At 34.9% G+C, this 21878-nt stretch overlaps 1 protein-coding gene across 8 annotated transcripts in view; it reads right to left on the reverse strand.

Annotated features, from left to right (window-relative positions):
- Positions 1 to 2179: 2179 nt before the first annotated feature.
- Positions 2180 to 21878, reverse strand: part of ATOSA (atos homolog A) — an 87233-nt gene continuing 67534 nt past the window's right edge. For 6 of the 8 annotated variants that reach the window (XM_082647648.1, XM_082647647.1, XM_082647646.1 and 3 more), the window contains 7 exons: positions 20471 to 20590; positions 17199 to 17278; positions 16370 to 16478; positions 12670 to 12828; positions 7743 to 7811; positions 5225 to 5424; positions 2180 to 3185 (listed from right to left, as the gene is read on the reverse strand). In XM_082647648.1, coding sequence (XP_082503774.1) covers positions 3032 to 3185; positions 5225 to 5424; positions 7743 to 7811; positions 12670 to 12828; positions 16370 to 16478; positions 17199 to 17278; positions 20471 to 20590 — 891 coding nt within the window. In that variant the 3' untranslated portion in view covers positions 2180 to 3031. The remainder of the gene's footprint in view (positions 3186 to 5224; positions 5425 to 7742; positions 7812 to 12669; positions 12829 to 16369; positions 16479 to 17198; positions 17279 to 20470; positions 20591 to 21878) is intronic. The other 2 variants (XM_082647651.1, XM_082647649.1) reach the window with 1 other exon arrangement.

A 21878-nucleotide genomic window follows, 5' to 3' on the forward strand; every position in this document is an offset into this window, starting at 1 on the left:
CCCAGGTCTAGTAGATCATGTGGAGTGTCATATACTAAAATTTTAAGAGCCACCACATCTGTAAAGTGATAGCTAGAAAGGTGGATTGAAGGAGGGACTTTCACATTTACTTTACATAACTATGTACTGTAAAAAATTTTTATAGTAAACATGTATTGCATAAATTAAAAAAATTAAATTTAAAAACAAATCATTGCTTCACTCACGAACTGACTAGGGAGAGTGGGGATCCCAAGGATGAAGTTTTTGAAGGAGAAATTGCTTCCTTTCTCTAACCCTCTGGGAATGAGAGAGAACTGGTGGGGTAAAATGACAGGAGAGGGAACCTTCTGTTGGGTGCCTTGCAGCCAGTCCCCATTGTCACCACTTCTTATTAATATTTTTCATTCTCTTCTGACAAGAAAATCTCCAAGGACTTTCCGGAGGTTACTTGTGTCCTGGGGTTCCTTTTAAAAAGAAGTTATCACTCATTTTGTTAGTCTGCAAAACTGCCAAGTGAGCCTGCAGTAAGTGAGATCTCTATTATCTGTCACAGGTAGCAGTGTTGGTTGTCTTTACCTGCAAGCCAACTCTCAGTGTAGTGACATAATCTGTGAGTACGAAGAGGAGCCACACAGGAAGTGTGGTAAAGTCTCGGCCTATGACAAAAGAAGGGTAGAAAAAGAACCATTATGATAGAGATAGTGCCAGGGCAAGTGAGAGCAGACAGATGCTGGGTCACCATACCTCACTGGGAAAAAGAACACAGACAAAAAAGGCCTTAAGAAGTAGATGGACAAAATGTCAGTACTTGTTTCCCTTGCACAAACTTGCTAGGAAAAGCACAAGATGCATCCAGCTGCTTCACTCATTTTCTGGAAATTTTCTTTAAAATGCCCAGAAACGTGGAAAACCAGGTACTAGAAATAATTCTAGAAAGATTGCAGTGTCGTATCCACATAAAAAGACACCTGCATACACATACATCATTAATTTTTGGAGTACTAGAGAGGTCAAAGCAGCAATAACATTTTTTTAAATTAAATAAAGGCATTTTGATGTTTTAAATACTTGGTATTTTCTGAGTTTTATATAAAATTATCAATATTGACTTTTGTCAAATATATATAAAAAGTCTATTGGGATTGACATATACACACTACTATATACAAAATAACTAATAAGGACTTACTGTATAGCACAGGGAACTCTGCCATACTCTGTAATGGCCTGTATAGGAAAAGAATCTAAAAAGAGTGGATATATGTGTATGTATAACTGAATCACTTTGCTGTACACCTCAAACTAACATTGTAAATCAACCGTACGCCAATAAAATTTTTTTTAAAAGTCTAGATACATGTATTGAAATACATATTCCAATAATTAGATGACACTTTAAGAAGAGAAGACACGTTAATGATACTCTCACCCCATTTTCTCAATCACACAGAGCCAGAAAGGTCAGTTCCATCAGATACCATTAGAGCTAGGACTATAATCCAAACCTTATGGGTCCTAATTCCATGTTGATACCACACACCTAAAGATTAAAAACAAACCTTTATAAATTTGTGTCACTGAAAACTTTTTTTTCGTGGAGTGTAAATAGACTTTTCTCTTTAAGCTGGTGTTTCAAAAGGACTTTATAAGAGGCTTCTTGCTGAGCACCCCACAGCCTGCAGGTATACACTCTTATATGCCTTGTATAGTCTATCCATTAGCTGAGTGCCAAAGTAAAGACCTTCCCATCTCCCAAATTCCAGACTGCTCACTTGGTTCTAGACTCCCAGGTCTCCTGGGTCTGGCCTACTTGAACCGTATGTATTTTCTAACCTGCGTTCACAGCTTTGTGTGAGCATTCCCAGTATTTGTGCCTTGTTAACTGATCTGCTGTTGCCCACTGTCCCTGTACAAAGATCTAAAACCACTCCTCTTTCTGAGGGGGATGGATGGGAAGACTTTTGATGCGCTCAATCATGTTCCTTTACTCAGTGTTTTCCCAGTTGCCAAATGCCTTCCATGTGACTGTGAATGAGAAAGTGATAAATTGGTACAAGGCTCAAGATATCTCTCCCCTCTTATCAGCTGTAAAGCTAGAATAGAAACTGTCTGATCGGTACCAGAAATTCACTCAATCATATAAATGTCTCATCTAAAAATAAAAGCCAAATACACATTTCTTTGTTTCTTGCATATATTTACAATATAAATACTAATTTGTTTTCAAAGTACATATTCTTTTAACAATTTGCAAAAGTTTTCTAGAATGGGACAGCAATTTAATGTAAAGCCTTTGTAGTAGTGATTAAGGAAAAAATAGAACTGTTTTGGGGATAAGGGATTCTAGAAGGAATATGAATGGGCATGATGATCTGAACTTGCTAAGGGAATGTGAAGCAGCTTACTCCGCGTTGCACTGCCGATACAGCATGTTAAAGGACTATTGTGTGAGACAGCAACCGGGATGGGGTGTTGTAAAAACTAAACCTGGGAGATATAAAAAGTACACATGCTTGCATAGTGCGTTAATCTTGAAAGAAGCTCAACATTTCATTCTCATTTTCAATAACTTAAATGAATAGTACTTAAAACACATCACACAAAATTAAAAGACTTGTGCATATATTTCAGATTTCAACATTAATGTCAAAAATACATAGTATGATTTTACATAGGATTTGTGCTACATTAGAACACTAAAGACAAACATCACTTGAGTAGTAAGGAAAACATTAAATATTAAATAACTGAGAAACGAAACGTGTAAACGCTAATCTAACTGTGGCGGGGGTGGGGGGATGGGGGGTGGTTTGCTCTTGCAACAAGTCCAGTGAAGTGGTTTTGACAGTACAAAAAGGGTTAGGACATGAGTGTTTCCAGTCTCCTTGGAATATGTGGATCTCATCCCAGGAATCCTTTCATAAAAACTGGTCCAGGATAACAGGAGAGGACCCACTCTCCTGCTTGTTAATTTGGTACACTCCCTTCTACGCTATTTTTTACTTTCAAACTTGGGTACTGAGCAAATACTTTAAATTGTCACTCTTTATCAACATCTTGGTGAAAACTGAGGGTTTGTTGGCGATTCAGTGTAAGATTTGAGTTCATATGCAGCACCGCTATCAACTTCCATCGACTTTCTAGAGAACAGGAGCCGTACATCTCTATGGAGGTAGATCTTTCCAGATTTAGAACTCTGGAACCTAAACAAAGAAACAACAAAATGATGCTTCATTTCAGGGAATTAGTGTTTAAAACAAACAAACCTGAGTAATTAAATTTTGAAAGCAGGAAGGATTAGTCTTGCTACAACATTAACAGTGCCTCTTTAACAAGATATTTAAAGTCTTATATTGCCAAAGCACTTGCTGCTATTTCAGTGCCTCTCCCTCACTATCCCTAAACATTCCATACTCCCTTTCCCCTCTTACAATGACAGAGGTGCTTCTTTTTGTAAATCTGGGTTTCACATGCAATCTGACTCTACATCCCTGACACCACAGCACATGCACCTTTCCTTACCTGTAGTATGCACTTTCAGTTCACGTCAGCCAATTACACTACATTTGGGCATCTTCTAGCTACAAAGAATGACCCATTTCACACAACTTGCCCTCCTACAATTTTGAGTACATTAAAATGGATTCCACACTTGGAAAGTCACCACAGAAAACTATCAAGTTTTGAGACAATCACAGGATGAGAAAGGACTGCTACCACCAGTAGTGGCTAGCTAAATAAAACCTAATCATCATTAGAAACCAAGAGGAAAGTTAGCAGTGAAATGAAAATGGTTACCAAAGCTGTATATGGAACTGTTTCTATCCTCTGCTAACAGCTTACAGCATAATACAGGGGGTTGGAGGCTTTAATCACATAAACTTAACTGGCAGATAGTCAAACATACCCTTTAGTGTTAATTTCTCTAGTTTTCCCTTTGCATAGCAGAAATATCTGGGTTTGTGGATTTTATTCCCAAATTAGCTGAAAAATCTGGTGGTCAGTTGTATATATTAAAGCAGACCTCAGACTGGCTCACTCTTTGATTCTTTCTGCAGTTTTTCACCTTCTCAATCTGAAGAAGAACATGGTGAGCTTTGGGAATTATGCCATGCCTTCTAAAGCAGTTTCTTCACAGCATTTAAGGTATCTAATCATTATGTGGAGATGACAAAAGCTGGGATAGTTGACTTTTTGGCGAATGTTGGTTATATATGGCTAAGGCTGTTGTAACAGATTGAAGTTACCTCCTCCTGATGAATAGGGCTCCTTGGAGTAAGCAGTTAAGCTAAGATGAATTACTGTCACTGATGTGATTGAGGACTTCTTATGAACAACATCAGAAAATTATTATTAGGAATAGAGTTACAGGCAAAGGGCTACTGAGTTCTCTTCTAAGCAATACACTTGCTCATTGATCTTAAGAACTACACTAGGATTTCAGGGCTAAAAACCTTACCCTATGATGCTGGAAGCATGGACCTCAAGAGCAAACAAATGGTTTCTCACAACCTAGAGCTATTAGCTGGGTAGTAAAAGTCTGAGGAAAATATATTTCTAATGGAATCACCAGAATATAAGCTGTATAAGAACAGAGATTTTGTCCCTGCTGTTTCCAAGAGTCTAGAAGCATGCTGGACACATCAATGTTTGTTGAATAAATGAATGAATAAATGAAAGTTAAGAATTTCCCTGTCCAACTCAGCAGCCACAAGCCACATGTGGTTACTGAGCACCTGAAATGTGGCTAGTTCAAACTGAGTACAGCAAAGGAATGTAAATATCTCATTAATAATTTTTATATAGATTACATATTCCAATTATAACACTTGAATATGTTAGGTTAAATAAAATATATTAAACCTCTGCTTCTTATTACTTTTTTTAATGTGGCTACTAGAAAATATAGAACTATATATATGGCTCATATTACAATTCTATTGGACAGCATGGGTTTAGACAACTGTGTTTCATTTCCCCCAGATATATTAGCATTGTTTTGCTATAACATAGTTTCCATTACACAGCTATAAATGAAAACTCCCCTAATTCAACAAGTAGTAATGACTGAAGGAAGATATGCCATGTGTTTTCTGCATCCTGGCCTATCATAAAGAGTGTCGAAGTTAAGCAAATTCCAAGGGGTACTCGTCTAGTTAGAATGACAGTTTTTAAAAATAAACTAAAAATTTTAGAGTTTTCTTCTAAAGTAACGTATTTTCATATTCATTTGAAACATTACCTCAGATGTATGAGGTAGCGTAATAACCGTTCTTCTGTATGTCGGATGTTCTCTTTATTAACACTTCTCTTCATTTCTTGTTTAACAGGTACAGAAAAAGTTCTTTGTCGTAGGAATGTCTGATGATTGGCTGGCATATCTCGTAAGTCATATATCACAACAAACATCTTCACCACAGTCTTATTAGGATTAAATAAGGTCTGAAGAAACAATATAGAAATTATTCTTTAAAAACAGTGATTTGTTCATTTGATTCAAAATGATTGTGCCAATAATAAAATAGGCTTTTCAATAATAAATTAATCCCAGTGGATATAATTCAGTTTGGGGGAATAAAGTTAATAAAATTTCAGAAGTTTATGAAATGATATTCAATATTTTTTAATGGTTCAATTAGATTTTTTATTTACAGAAATAAAAGAAATAAAAACTCCTGTAACAAATCAAAATCTTTAGTCACAAATGTCATATTAATAATAGATAATACATAACATTTACTCTTGTTCATATTTTAAGAAATGGTTCCATTAGACTAAGCAAAATACACTTTCACTGAATTAAAGCATTCCAGTTCAACTACTTCAAACACTAGCTTTATTAAAATAAGTCAACTGAAAAATGCTCAAAATAGAATTTTAGTTTTCCTCACATTTTAATAGTGAATAAATAGAATTTTTTTAAATAAAAAAATAAAATCTTGGTAAAACTAGACTTTGATATGATGTTTCAGGTACATATGGTTATTATAAAATTTAAAATATATTCTCAAAAAAGAGAATTTTTCTTGTTTGGAAATTTTTCCAGGTTTAGAAAATAAAGTTCATTATTATTAGTTACAAAGTAGGCTAAGTAATACTTCATGTTCTCACAGTTGGATTCATTTCAAACACTGCAGTGACACTAGACTTTTTTTTTAATCATCATCAATATCATAATAGACTGAAATTAAATTCAGTTGCTACTTGGCCATTAATAACTGAAGGAATATTATTTTTTAAAGTACTAATTTTTAAACAAAATTCCAAGCTGCTGATTTGACTTTAACCAAATTACCAACACATCAATAGGTAACTTGGTGCCCATGCTTTCAGAAGCTCATCCGTGGCACTGGACATCACTCACTGAATCAAAATGAGAAATATATCAATATTATGATCCAATTTTTGAAATCTAGTGAGTCTTAAGATTAAGGCTAATAATACATTTAACAACCACAACAACTAGCAAGCCAGGAGTTCAAGCCATGTTTATACATAATTAAATTTATACAAGGAATGAAAGACATATTCAAATTTCAGATTTAAAATAGCCAGTAGAGTTGGTAGTCTTCAAACAAGGGGTAAATGTGCTGCCTCTGGGTTTCTGCCTCATTATTATGACACCTGATAGCTAGCTTTCCAGTGACCCACACTTTCACAAGCACTACAGAGCCAGAGGCAAGAGATCAGAAGATGATCACTCTTTTAGTTCAAGAAATACATTCAACATAAAAATCTTACTTTAAAATGCAGTGATTTTTCCTTGGTAAAATTTATACGTATGTACATACTGCAATACATACATGCATATATATTGCCTAGTACTATGTTTCATTCCTGTGTGATACGAAATAAACAAATGTACAGACTCTTCGCTATACTGGAACAACGAAGATGAGTAAAAGTGGTCCTTCGAAGCACTGATCACACTGAAGCCAAAGGTCATCAAAAGGCTTGCTGGATTAGACCAGATCCTTAGTGTGAGGAACTCAACTAGACTCTTTTTTTTTTTTTTAATTTCAGCTTTATTGAGGTACAGTTGACAAATCTCAGCTAGACTCCTTCCAAGAGTTGCAAGAGCCAACACTGTAATAGACTTGCGCGCTTACAGGATTATCCTGGGTCTGACTTGGAGATGAACTCAATCACAAACTGGCCTCGATATAAAATTACTCTTCTGAGAACCCTAGATCAAGGATGATGAAGGATTACTGCTCTGGGCTAGAAGAGTTCTCCTAAGCCAAAACTAGATCTACACCTAGACCAAAAGGAAAGAGGCATTCTTTGCCCTGACATCTGTCGGACTGCATTTCTGCTTTGTGTAACCGTCTCATTAAATCAATTTTAGAAATTATTACAGTAGGGATAATATAATTTTGCTTCCCATGTTTCCCTGACAAAGCAATACTAATATTTGGGGTCTCCTTTTACATAGGTCAATCTCAGTCCGGCTTATTATATTAAGTAGAAGGTACTGGTAATCTAAATTCTAATTATACTGAAAATAGCTCTATTTAAATTATGTTAACTGTCATACACTATTTTTCTAAAGCATTCACCTTGATTAGCTTATTAATGCTTTCCTTTTATGGAGGTCCCCAAATGGTCATTCCTGAGGCAGAGCAGGGAAACTCCAAACAAAGCTGCAGCCCCACTGTTACTTACCAAAGTTGTTGCAGCAGCAGTAGCAGGAGAAAGGGCTAAGTTCTATATGTATGTGAGAGAATGATTATTGCAATTGTAGGCTATAAAACACATACCACTTGTATTGTTCCTGAAGGAGGTACTCGATAACCCCTTTTACCAAGGGACTCTAAAGTAATCACACCCTTGAAATAAAAGAAGACAAACTGAGTACAAACTGATGCATATATATACATAAAAGACTAAAATAAGAATAATAAATCATGTAATTACTAACATTTCAGAATTGTATTTGTATGGAAAAACATTCACATTGAATTAATAGAGATACATTCTATGAATATGAAATAGTGAGGATCCCACCTCACTAGGAAACAATTTACTGTTCTTCCAAGAGATGCTTCAATAAACAATACATAACATCAATGACCATACTGCTTGAAATTAATATTAAGATATAAGATATAGAAGTGAGAAGTTCTTTAACTAAAAAGGAAATAAAGGGAGATGACAGGATTATTCTCTTGTACCATGTGGGAGCAGGGAAATGAAGCAAAACAATTTATTGGTCTTTGGACATACAGAAACTCAGGAATGAGGACTGATCCTAAGTCTTTCCCAAAAATGAAGTCAATTCTTCAGTCAGAAAGTTGAGTTGTTATATACACATATGGACTTCTGACTAGAGACAGACCAGCATCATCAGCATCACCTGTGAACTTGTTAGAAATGCATAATTTCTGGCTTCTCCCCAGACCTACCAAATCAAATCTGCATTTTAACAAGATTCCCCAGATGATATCATACGTACATTAAAGTTTGAGAGGCACTGCCATATTATATAAAATAGTTTTCTGAGAAAGATGCTGTAATCACTGCAGAAGTTGAAACAATGACGAACAGTATAAATTAAAACACGGGAAGCTAAGACTGAATGTGTGAAAGTTTCTAGATAACCAGGATGACCAAATTACTACAGGTGGTGACTGTGATACTTAATTCTTAGGTGGCTTTAAGAAACAAATGCTGATTCATTTAACTGGGTGAATAGTTTTCTTTTGAGTAGTTAAGTAGAATAATTGCATGCTCTACAACTCATATCCCATCATTTTACACTGTACCTGCCAAAATGTGTCAACCTTATGTAAAAGTAAATATAAAACAGGACTGTCCCATCAGGCAACATTTGTTGGGTTTGAAAGACAGACCAGGGGAGGCGGTGGGGGGTAGAAAGCAGTGGACAAAGGTAAAAGGGAAGGCCAGACTCTAATATGTGAATACCTAATCTCCAAGTGAACAGCAATTGACAATCAGAATATTAAATTAATACGTTAATAATGGGAAATGTTCATGGAAATGGGCACTGAAAAGACATATGTGGTTCTTAACAAATATGATTACATGGTCATTTAAAGCATGAAAACAGCATATCAACAAACTGCATCCCTAACCAACACAGTAATGAAGTTTTAATAATTTTTCTCTTACAATCTTCTCTACATGAAAAAATGCTATGGTATATAATGCTCCTCTTCTTCCTAGTTCCAGAAAGAAAAAGCAGAATATATCTAAATAATAGCTACCTTTCTAATCACATTGCTCCAGGCAATATATTACTGTTTTTCCTTGCCATCCTCCGCTAAATATATATAAGAAAACTGGTGAGGGAAAATCTACTACCAAGCCTACACTTACTTCCTTTAACACAATACAACTCTAATAGATTTTAGAACATAATAACAGTAACTAAATCAATTTATAAAGAAAGAATATGGATAAAACCTCTCAAAGTTTAAGGCAACACTTTACAACAATAATTTCTAAGCAATATAAGACTAGTATTGGCAATGGCAAGTTAGGAATTTTGAAGGGATTGGGAAAGTATTTGGAATTTTATTTGTATTATTATTAAATTTATTATTTTTTTTTAAATTTCATTATTTTAATTGGTTGGCATATTAATATTTCCACCTAGAAAGTTACTGTATTTAACATAAAGAAGAAAAATACATTTTCTTCTGGCATTTTAGGATGGAATAGGTAGATTAAGATGAACTAAATTTGGTCAAAATCTTACACAAAAAATTCTCAAGTGACTGGGGAATAGAGAATATGCAAAGCTAAGTAAAACTGAAGGAGGTATATCTTAATTTCGTTAATTATAAATAGAAGAAAATATATAAAATATATAGTGCTGTTAATATGATCATAAAGCAAGTCATACCATGAATTTGCCACGGGCAAAACTGCTTTAGACCTTTCTGCCTGGTTCCACCGTGCAATAGTTTCTAAACAGTGAAATGTTGCCATATTACGTAACACTTGGAGAACATTTTTACTACTGACATAGGATTGGAGAGAGACATTTGTATGGCTTTGAGCTAGTCTAAAAGGAATTATTTAATGAAAAGCCCTGTACTATCTCTACTCCACAAAGACAGAATTCTCTGTGCTAAAATTTCACCCTTGCAAGTCATTTGTATAATTTGTCATGAGAGGTCCCAAGGTTATTATTAGAGTAACAAATAGGGGTTTGGTGTCTCAGCTCCACTGGTCTGTGATATGTACTATCTTATCAAAACATGATCAGACCTTTGAAAACAGACTAAACTACCAAAATACAAATAACACTCCCTACCGAATAAGATTAATTTGATTAATTTACAGTAGGAAAGATCCGTGGTCTAAGATTTGGACTGGGTCATTTGTAAAGGGAACCCATTCCTAATGAGTAAAAACAATTACATATTGGAAAATTTATTAAAGAATATTATCAGAGAAAAGTAAGAAAAAGATTCTTAAAGGATAGACTAACTTAACCTAATTTAGACTCTTTTCAATATTTATTCAAAATCTGTGATCATTTGTGTGTGCTTTCTGGAGACAGAGTGATAAAATCCTTTATCTCTCTCTTTTTAAAATTTAATTTAATTAATTTATTTTTTATACAGCAGGTTCTTATTAGTTATCTATTTTGTATATATTAGTGTATATATGTCAATCCCAATCTCCTAGTTCATCCCACCCCCGACCCCCACTTTCCCCCTAAATCCTTTATCTCTTAATCCTTATTTTTTTAGATGTCAACCAAGGTCAAGAATTAATGTTATTTTGCTTTTTTAAAGCATAGTTCAAATTACCTCTTGCTCATGAATTTCACTCAAAGATAGTTTTTTGAGCTGACTTTCAGCCAATTCACTCTTTTACTTGTTTCTAACTCATCCTAATGGTCATCAGGGACTCTGTACACTAATGACCTCAGATCTTATCTTTCCATTCTTTATTACCATGTGCCAATAGAATACCTGAAACTAATGAGACTTCTTGATGTCCCAGTAAAGCAGAATGGCCATCTTTATAGCTATATTCTTTTTTTTTTTTTTGTGGTACACGGGCCTCTCACTGTTGTGGCCTCTCCCGTTGCGGAGCGCAGGCTCTGGACGCGCAGGCTCAGCGGCCATGGCTCACGGGCCCAGCCGCTCCGTGGCATGTGGGATCTTCCCGGACCGGGGTGCGAACCCATGTCCCCTGCATCGGCAGGCGGACTCTCAACCACTGCGCCACCAGGGAAGCCCTATAGCTATATTCTAATATTGTAAGCATTCCAGTAAGATACACATTTTTTCTGGTATTGAGCTTATCTCAATGATATTTTCCATTTTATTATCTAAAATTAACAGTTATTTTTTCAAAATTATACTGGAAAGTGGATACATCTTACTATGGTAAATGAGTAACAAGTGGTATATGTGATAACTGGGTAGGCTTGTGAAGAACTGGGCCTCTGTTTTTTATAACAACCACTGTTATGCATCTTTACAATTATGACCCACAAGTGTTATTATTATTGAAAAAAGAAAACTTTGAATAAATGACACCACTGTGCTTTTTAGATCAAAGTATGAAACACCAATCAGACTCTTGATTAAAATTTCACCCTTAGAATGGAATAAGGCTTAACAACCTTCCGTGAACAAACTACATCAATAATGAGTAGACTGCATTTAGGTCCCTAAAAAACTGTAACTTCCCTTCCTCTGTTGTTTCTCAATTATGCAGAATTTGCTTTTCATAGTTTTTATTAATAACAAAAGACATTGCTGCTAATGTCCTTGAGGAACCTAGAAGGTGGGGGAGAGGGATATTAGAAAGGAAGCAATTGGGTCAGGAGATAAGTTAGGAAATTCAAGTAGCAAGACCAGAGCTGTATATTTCTATGCCTACTGCAATTTGTATTTCTCAAAGTAAGACCTAACATAAAAACCCAGATCTGACTCCATATTTTATACCATCAATGTAAACTTCTTACAGACTTGCACTGCTAGCCACTAACTTGTCTTTTGGAAAAGGGCTGATAGTAATCACACACCAGGACTTGGTATCATTTTTGCAGTTGAGGGCTTATTTCATCCTCAAATCCACTGGAATAAAAGATGGGAAAGATAAAATTATAGGATCCTAAGGCTCAAGACAGTGCTCTTATTCCTCTTAGCTATTTTACTCTCCACTAAAACATTGGCATGGAGTCAGAAATAGCTAGTATTCTAAAGAACCCTAGGATTGGAAAAAGAATGGTCCAAAGATAAACCAAACAGGAGAAAGGGGGTGAAAGCGCATCACAAAAGCCGTACGTCACCAAATCTTTACCTAAACTCTACTGAGATGAGGATCATAGTGAAGGCAACACTGTTAGGACTAGAGTGCCCAGTAAGCACTTGAGAATCTGCGTGAACTCAGCAAGATATGGAATCACAGTGTCACTAATCAAAATTTTATCATTTTTTCATATTACATAGAAACAAGTAAATTTTCAGCACAATCCTCAAATGTAATAGAGGATATCTGTTATTAGAGCTTGCTCAGAAAGAAGTTGTGAGGTGTTATTTTGGCATATTCATCTCTATGCAGCCTTCAATCCCCTCTTAGGAAATGCTTTATATTTTCAAGCATTGCACCAAAGTAGTACTAAATCTCTTTAAACTTAAAGGTATTTGTCATTAAGATGGTTGATTTTAGCAGAAGAAGACAATTAAAAATACTTGCCATATAAGGAGAGGGAGCATTATCATCAGAAACACTGTAGAATGACACTTCAACTGGAAGAGTCAAATGAGTGGGGCAGAAAACACCACTTGCCCCTACCTCGGCAGTAAAGCCATCAACAATGCCGAGAGGATCTAAACGATAGTTCAAGACAGACTCCTGGAAGGCAAAATAAAAGAATTTTTAAGAAATAAAATTTAAAAGTTAACACATTCATTCCTTCTTTCTATTTAAAGAAATATGTTAGTATGCTTTCTGGCACTACAAAAGTGGTCGCTGCCATTGCCATGCCCTCATTTCAAATGTTCATCTGACCTGAAATCAACCCCCTCCCAAATCAATCTTCTACCACCTTACAAAGTTTGGCCTCCTTACTATTCCAACCCACACTGAACTATCTTTGAACTTCACCATTATTTTTTTTCACCATTATTTTGATATAATGGTTTAATGAGTTATTCTTATCTCTGTAAAGAAAATATGCTCTACCAGAGCAGGTAAAATATCAGAAATTTTCTTATTCCTCAGAGTATATTTCTACTGTTAGCCACAGAGAAGCACTTGAAAACTTGTTAACAGGTCATATACAGAAGTTCCATCAAAACAGAAAGCCAAGTACTCATAACTTTAACTGAAAAACAACTGCCTCTTAAAAATTGTTGTTGGATGTGACATATGTTTTATTGTTTAGTTTAATTTAAAAAACAGTAAACACACATTGGGAAAAATTTAAAAGTACATAAATACAAACAACAGAGAAGCTCCTTATCCATCTCTCCCAAGCTCATTTGCTGAGGAAACCACTTTTAACAATTTAGTGTTTATCTTTCCAGGTATGAGAAACATGTTAAACCTTTCACAAGCTCTCTTTCCTATACATATATCAACATATATATGCATACATCAAGAAATGTGAGTAACATTTCTTTGATTCAGTAATTCTTTGAAAAGAAACACTCCAAGCCCTCATGAGTCTAAATTTGAAAGTGGCATCAGCAATTCTCAAGTCCCGTGTCAAAAAGACCAGACCAAGAGACCTATGTTACAACGAGCCTTCTATATCTCCCTCCTGCCCTGCAATCAATCTAATCCATACCCTGCTGATGGGACCTCTCAGTCTCACAGCCTCAGCTCTCTCAACACCAGTAACCTAGCTCAAACCCTCATAACCTCTCCTCTGAACAAATGCAATACTCTCTAATTAGTTATTCCATCTTTAGTGTATCATCTGTATTACTGCCAGAGTTTTTCTTTAAAAAAAAAAAAAAGTCTTACGTTACCCACCAGGTTAAAAACTTTGTGTTTCTTGATGTCCACAGGATGAAGTCAAATATTCACAGCATGGTATGTAAGGCCCACCCTACATCTCTTACCACAGCTCTCCTCACTTGCACGCAGTCTTATACTCCAGTTCTGGATGATGCTTTTCAATATCACCATGCTCTTTTACTACTTTTACACATATGCCTTTGCACATGTAGCTCCCTTTGTCTAGAATCCCTTGACACTTCTCACACAATTTACTTGGCAAATTCCTACTCAACTTTTGTAACTAAGCTCAAATGACAGCTCCTTAGTAAAACTTTCCCAGTCCCTTAGCAGAGAGAACAAATATATGGAGACTGAGAAAATTTCTATTACAGTGCTAATTACTTCGGTTTATAGATTATTTATATGTCCAACTTCTCCAGCAGACTGTAAACTTCTCTAACGCAGGCAGTTTATTATTTAGCTTTATATTCCTAGCATATAACATGACACATAGTAGGTACTCAATAAATGTTTCTTAAATAAGAAAAATGTTCTAAGGATGTATGAAAATTTCAGAAAAAGAGCACAAAAATGCTAATGGATAAGGTCAATGATCCAATGTAGTCTATGACTTTATTCAGATTTTTGTGACTTTAAACGAATATATTGTACTAGCATGCATGTTAGGCCCTACTGAGTGCAAAACTACAAGAAAAGGAAATAAAAGGCATACATATTACGAAGTAAGAAATAAAACTGTCCCTATTTGTAGATGATGTGGGAATCTACATACAAAAATCCACCCCCTCCAAATCAATAAAATTAATAAGCAAGTTGAGCAAGGTCATAGGTGATTATATATGTTTATACACACATACATACATACATATATATATATATATATATATACACACACACACATACATATAAAAACACTTATATATATATGTATATTTTTAGCCCCAACTCTCAGCATGCAGGATCTTAGTTCCCCAACCAGGGATCCAACCCATGCCCCCTACAGTGGAAGCATGGAGTCCTAACCACTGGGCTGCCACGGAATTCCCTAAAATCACTGTTGGGAATGTAAATTGGTACAACCGCTATGGAGAACAGTATGGAGGTTCCTTAAAAAACAAAAAATAGAAGTACCATATGCCCCAGCAATCCTACTCCTAGGCATACACCCAGAGAAAACCATAATTCAAAAAGATAAGTGCACCCCAATGTTCACTGCAGCACCATTTACAATAGCCAGGACATGGAAGCAACCTAAATGTCCACTGACAGGGGAATGGATAAAAAAGATGTGGTACATATGTACAATGGACTATTACTCAGCCATTAAAAATAATGAAATAATGCCATTTGCAGTGACATGGATGGACCTAGAGATTGTCACACTGAGTGAAGTAAGTCAGATAGAGAAAGATAAATATCATGTGATATCGCTTATGTGTGGATTCTAAAAAAAAGGTACAAATGAACTTATCTACAAAACAGAAGTAGAGTTACAGATGTAGAAAACAAACTTATGGTTACTGGGGGGTAAAGGGGGGGAGGGATAAATTGGGAGACTGGGATTGACATATACACACTACTATATATAAAAGAGATAAAACAGATAACTAATTAGGACCTACTGTGTAACAGAGGGAATTCTACTAAATACTCTGTAATGGCCTATATGGGAAAAGTATCTAAAAAAGAGTGCATATATGTATATATATAACTGATTCATTTTGCTGTACACCTGAAACTAACACAACATTGTAAATCAACTATACTCCAATAAAAATTTTTTTTAATGTCATTTACAGGTTCATGTTTAAGATTGTTTTCTAATTGAAGAAAACTAAACACTTGATATACTTGATCCCAAGTAGAAGAGTCATTAAATAAAGCAGCACATGTATCAGAGACCTTTAACCATTTGATTTTTTAAAAATAATCTTATTTTATAATAAATTTAGATTTACAGAGGAGTTGCAAATATAGTACAAAGAACTATTTGATTTTGAAAATCAGCCTCCTTGATCATGAATCAGCTGCTATCAGCCCACCATCATCCTTCCTGGGTCCCAGAGCCAGTTTTACCAGGTAAGAAGGTGTGGTCAAGTCTACTTTCCAGCTCGAGTAACGGATACCTCCATCCAACCTGATTTCACCTAAGTCCTGCATCTCCTCCACCAGCTACCCAATTCTAAAATGTCACTGCCAACAATTCTCCCAACTTTACTTCTCATGAAAAGGAAAGGAAAAAGGGAAATCAAAAAAGGAAAAAGGGATAAGGAAAAAAGAAAAAGGGAAAGGAAAGGAAAGGAGGTGATTTCAAGGCTTTAGAAAAATATAATCCATTTATTTCCTTTTTAAGAACAAATGACATAAATGACACCATGGGTCTAGGTTAGGAAACTTCAACTCTTAAAATAGTTTCAAAAAACATTACCTCAAAATTTCCTAAGAGACTAAGACTTGTTATAGGTGGAGCACTAGAACTCAGAAATGGTTTTTCATGAATATCTGGATCATCTTCAATGTTTAAACATGGTCGAGGACTATTTAAAAAAAGAACAAATCAGCAAATGGACATATTAACAACAGTATTTTCTAATTCACTTTTGTACAAATTAAATTAGGAGGATCTGATCAATTTTACTTAAACTACCATAATAAAAAATTAATGTAACCAAATTTTAAGATATGAAATATCTCATTTTAAATTCCTGATTAGATTTTATAATCTTTGTTATAATATTTGATAAAGAATATAAATAACATCCTAGGTTTCAAGGTGGAATTTATAACATATCACATAGCAGCATCTACTGGAAATATATAATATTGTAATGCAGTCTTCTATATCAATCTTCATTTTAAGTTAAAAATTAGAATACAAAGGCAAACTTATGTGACTAAGGAATATAATGAGAGTATTATTTGTCAACATGGAACAAATTGCCAAGGCTTTTTTGCAAAGGAGTATAAGACAAAGGAGGAGGTGAATGACCAGAAACAGACAAACCCACTTAAATGTTAAAACCAATGTAAGTGTTTGTTTATCATAATGACTACTGTATAGTTAGTTACTCATCATCTTAATTTCTCCCTCACTCATCCTTAATAACTGTATGTGTGAAATCATCTTGAAAATGATAAACTGAAAAATGGGATTCCTGTTCAAAGTTTGATTTTCAGAGTCAACATTATTTACTGTGAAAGGCTAGAATTTTGTGCAAGATTATTTCATATACACTAATGAATTTTAAGATAAATACCTTCTAGATGATAAGCTTTTCAGATGCAGTAATGAAGAATCCAGATTAAAGCAACCTGATTGTGCCTTTCTTTGAGGAACCTAAGGTTAAAATAATCACTTGTTAGGTTTCAAAAGAATTTCAGAAGACTATAAGTTTTTTCTTGAATTGACAGAACAATTTTCAAATGAAAGCTAAGCATATCTTAAAAAATAATAAAACTTCTCTCCTAACAGCTTATTAAAATCATGCTCTTTATTACATATTGTCCCTATGTCCTCATTTTATTAACTAGTTTGGAAAAAAAGATGATTAATAAAAGCACTTTTACTAGGTTTTTATTTTTTTCTTTTTTTGGCCAACCGCACTTCGGAATCTTAGTTCCCCAACCAGGGATTGAACCCTGGCCACAGCAGTGAAAGCGCTGAGTCTAAATCACTGGACCGCCATGGAATTCCCTCGGTTTTGATTTTTTAAGAACCAGAACCAGTTTTTTCTAAAACCAAATCTTACATGTAATCCCAACATATAACATAATAAGACTTTTACTTTTTTACTTTATATACTTCTGTATTGAGGGGGTAGGAATAAATGATTAATAGCTTTACAATAAAAGGGGGAAAAAAAGAATTAAATGGCGATGGGAGTCTGGGGTCCTGACAATTCTACTGTTCTTTTAACCATCCCTACCCGACTGCACATTTCCAAGAACCCTGGCTGGGGCTTCACAGAGAATAGGTTTGAAAAATACTACTGTGGATTTTTAACCACTATTGTATAACAAATTACATTTAAGACAAACCACCAACTAGCTAAAAATAATCTAAAAATGAAAGACCCAAGTGTAAATTAAAGGTAAAATCACATACAACATACAAGTTAGACGGATTTGTCTCTAGAATTAATGTTAAATATGTATAAGTATCTGAGTGATTGGTCTAATTTGTGACTAAGAAACAGATGATACTGAAAGTCTAAAAAACCTCAATATTTTTGAGAGTTGTACAAGCGCACCATTCTATATTTTGGAGTTAGAACTTAATGTGAAATCTTCAATCCAAATTCTCATGTCTTCAATTCAGGAAAGTTTTCTACTTTCATTTCTTCCAATACTGCATTTTCCTCATGTCATCTAGCCTTCCTTTTGGAATTTCTACTAGGCTTATACTGAACATCTCATTTTATCCTCCAGGGCTCTTTCATATTTTACCATTTCTCTTCCTTTCTGCACTTTATTCTAGGTGCTTTCTTAATACGTGTCTCTCCATTGACTAAATCTCTATTCAGCTGATTCCAGTCCACCATTTAATCCATGTGTATATGTATGCGCACGTGTGTGTACACTTCAATTATATTTTTCATATTTTTAATTTCTATTTTTCCAATCCCACATGTTCTCTTATCTCAGTTCCCTGTCTTTATCTTCATTTATCTCTTGGAACATACATTCACTCATTCATTCATTTATTTATGTTAAAATCTTTATTGGCGTAATTGCTTTACAATGCTGTGTTAGTTTTTGCTGTATAACAAATTGAATCAGCTATACATAAACATATAACCCCATATCTCCTCCCTCTTGTATCTCCCTCCCTCCCACCCTCCCTATCCCACCCCTCTAGATGGACACAAAGCACCAAGATGATCTCCCTGTCTTGAAACATTTTAAAAAGAATTATTTCTGATTCTCTTTCAAGTTGCTCTGATAACAGCATTCCTAAATATGAATTTTCCCACTTCTTCTTGCTGATTCTTTTAAGGTGCTTTGTAATTTTAATTCCCCTGAGATCATCCTCAGTAAGAGTTATCTTCCATGAAAATAAATCCTTGGTGCCATGGGTAATAGATGTGGGATAGTTTCATGTTTTCTCATAGACAGCACAAATTCAGAACCCCCTAACCATGGGTGACTTAGGCTTAGGTCCAAATTCTTTTGGGGGCTTCTTTTCCCATCTACTCTATCCCTCCTATTGCACCCCTTAAGTAAATAGGTGATTTCTTTTCTCTTCTCCCATTTCTAGAATGGCAGTCCTCACCTGTTTCTGGCTTTATGGAGTTTGGTTTTAGGTCCCAGCTACGACCGGTGTAGACCTGACTCCTGATCCAGCAGGAGCATTAAACCCTAGCACTATATTAGATTTAGATATCCTAGAAGGTCATAATTTGCCCCAAGTTAGTTTCGGAGATTTATCTTTCTTGCTCTTACACTATATTATGTATTTAAAAGTTGTGTGATATTTTGTCCAGGATTTTTGTGTTTGGGAAGGAGGAAGGATCTTCTTGTATTAACTCAGTCCACCACATTGAACAGAAGTCTGTAGTGCTTTTTACACCAGCATGATGCTGTAAGTTTTTTCCTCATCACTTGGGCATTTTGAAAGCACCTCATACGTAGGTCAAACATTTGGGGTTATTTTAAATTGTTTAGAATTCAACTTCCCTAAAATAAACACCTAAGGTCCAAGTTACAAATTTAAAACTAAATCTCTTATTCAAGAATTAATTTTTGAAAATATGCTAGATATTGCATGCTTTGAGTTTACTTAAAAAAACTCACATAAAAACAAAAATTATGTCAATAGCAAAAATAAACATGTTTTTAGTTTACTAGGATATTGACTGCTTACCTCTGGTTTAACTGAAATGGCAGCTTTAGCGACTATCAAATGCTTACCAGGAATGATACTAATCATCTTCCCAACACTAAGGTAGACATTATCACCCGTTTTTCAGATGAGGAAACTGAGGCTCAGAGAGACAATATTCCTCACCTAATGTCACACAGCTAGGGTGAAGTCAGCATGATGCCAAAGCGAGGTTCTTAACCATCACACTCAGATCTATAAATTTATTAGTAAATGTAGAGTGGGGAAACGTCTCAAAATAAGACGATTAACTGTACAGGTCGCAAGTCAAAGACAGCCACAAATTTGATTCCCAGATGATTCAGCTGGTGGTGTCAACCAGCCACAGTACTATGATACAAATCTATTTAGAGAAAATCCACTTTACACTAAGTATTTTCTTTACATTAGTGAGAATTAATATGCTGGACAAAAGAATTTCAGAGAAATTTTATAATCCTAATACAATAAATTCATTTTTATTCATTTTTTCTGCCTTTTTCCATATTAACATTTAGCTATTAAATGTATCAAAAATTAAAACGTTTTCCCACTAGAAATTTATTTTGAAGGTATTTAAATTTTTTCAATTAAAATTTGGATAAAGTGATTTGCAAACATTTTACATGTTTTGCAAGTCTAAACATAAAATAAGAGAAAAACACTTACAGGACTGGAAAGAAGAGGCAATCCAGTTCGAGGATGAAAGGCTCTGGTTGAGGTTCCATCCAAGGAATGAAAATTATGTTTCTGCCAGACACTTGAGTGTTTAAGTGGTATAGTTCTCTGCTAGGAAAAGATTTAGATTTTAATGGCAATATTTAAAATTTTTTTGTTTCTAGATTTATTCTTAACATCTACTGAGATATTACATCCTTGGTGGTAAAGCTAACAACCTATATAACTATCTATACACACATATATATACACTTTAATCAAAAAACAGTGTTTAAGAGTTTTTTCTAAGATGATGAATAAACTCAAATATTCTAAAAAAAGTATGTCCAAACACAATTGCCTTATCAACATATTTATCAAAACTCAGTCTGGGCTTCCCTGGTGGTGCAGTGGTTAAGAATCCGCCTGCCAATGCAGAGGACAAGGGGTTCAATCCCTGGCCCGGGAAGATCCCACATGCTGTGGAGCAACTAAGCCCGTGCACAACTACTGAGCCTGTGCTATAGAGCCCACGAGCCACAACTACTGAAGCCCGTGCACCTAGAGCCCATGCTCTGCAACAAGAGAAGCCACTGCAATAAGAAGTCCTTGCACCTCAACCAAGAGTAGCTCCCGCTCACCACAGCTAGGGAAAGCTCACGCACAGCAATGAAGACCCAATACAGCCAAAAATAAAAACAAATAAATAAATAAGTTTATTTAAAAAAAAAAACAACTCAGTCTATCATCTAGTAAGCTAATATTCAATTCTTTTAATCTGTGAAAAAAAAACTCACAGAAAAAAATTAGTAAAATATTCTAAAATATAAAACTATGTCAGTAGCAAGAGCCATTCTCAGAAAATATAATTTGGTACAGCATGATACAAAAATTTAAATGTGAATTTTAAAATATACTTAACACAGTCACAGTATCATGTTTTTGAAGTGATATAAGAAATAGACTAATTCTTAAGAATTTAAAATGGCAAATTTATACCCAGAAATAAAAAATGCATAAAAACACATGAATAAAAATCAGAGAAGAATAATTGGGGTCCTGGCTCTACCATTTACTAGCTTTATGACCTTGGGCAAGTTACTTAACCTCTCTGGGCCTAGAGTTCTCATTTGTAAACTGGAGTTAGTAATAGCGCCTAACCTCAGAGCGTAGTGAAAGGATTTAGTAAGCCAGCATGTATAAAACATTCAGAAGAGTGCCTGGGCACCCAGTAAATGCTATATAATTATATTTAAAGTAAGTGTATGAAAAAACAAATCTTAGTGGCTTGAAAAATACCATGGTCAAAGTAAGTCTCCCTATTAGGTACCAGAAAGGATCGTGAAAAGCTAGTATTCTTAAGGCCAGGGTAGGTTTTTGTGACAATTATAGTTTTAGGAAATTGGAAACTGTCATTTGA

This window comes from Grampus griseus, assembly GCF_964374135.1.
Source record: "Grampus griseus genome assembly, chromosome: 2".
Lineage (NCBI taxonomy): Eukaryota > Metazoa > Chordata > Mammalia > Artiodactyla > Delphinidae > Grampus > Grampus griseus.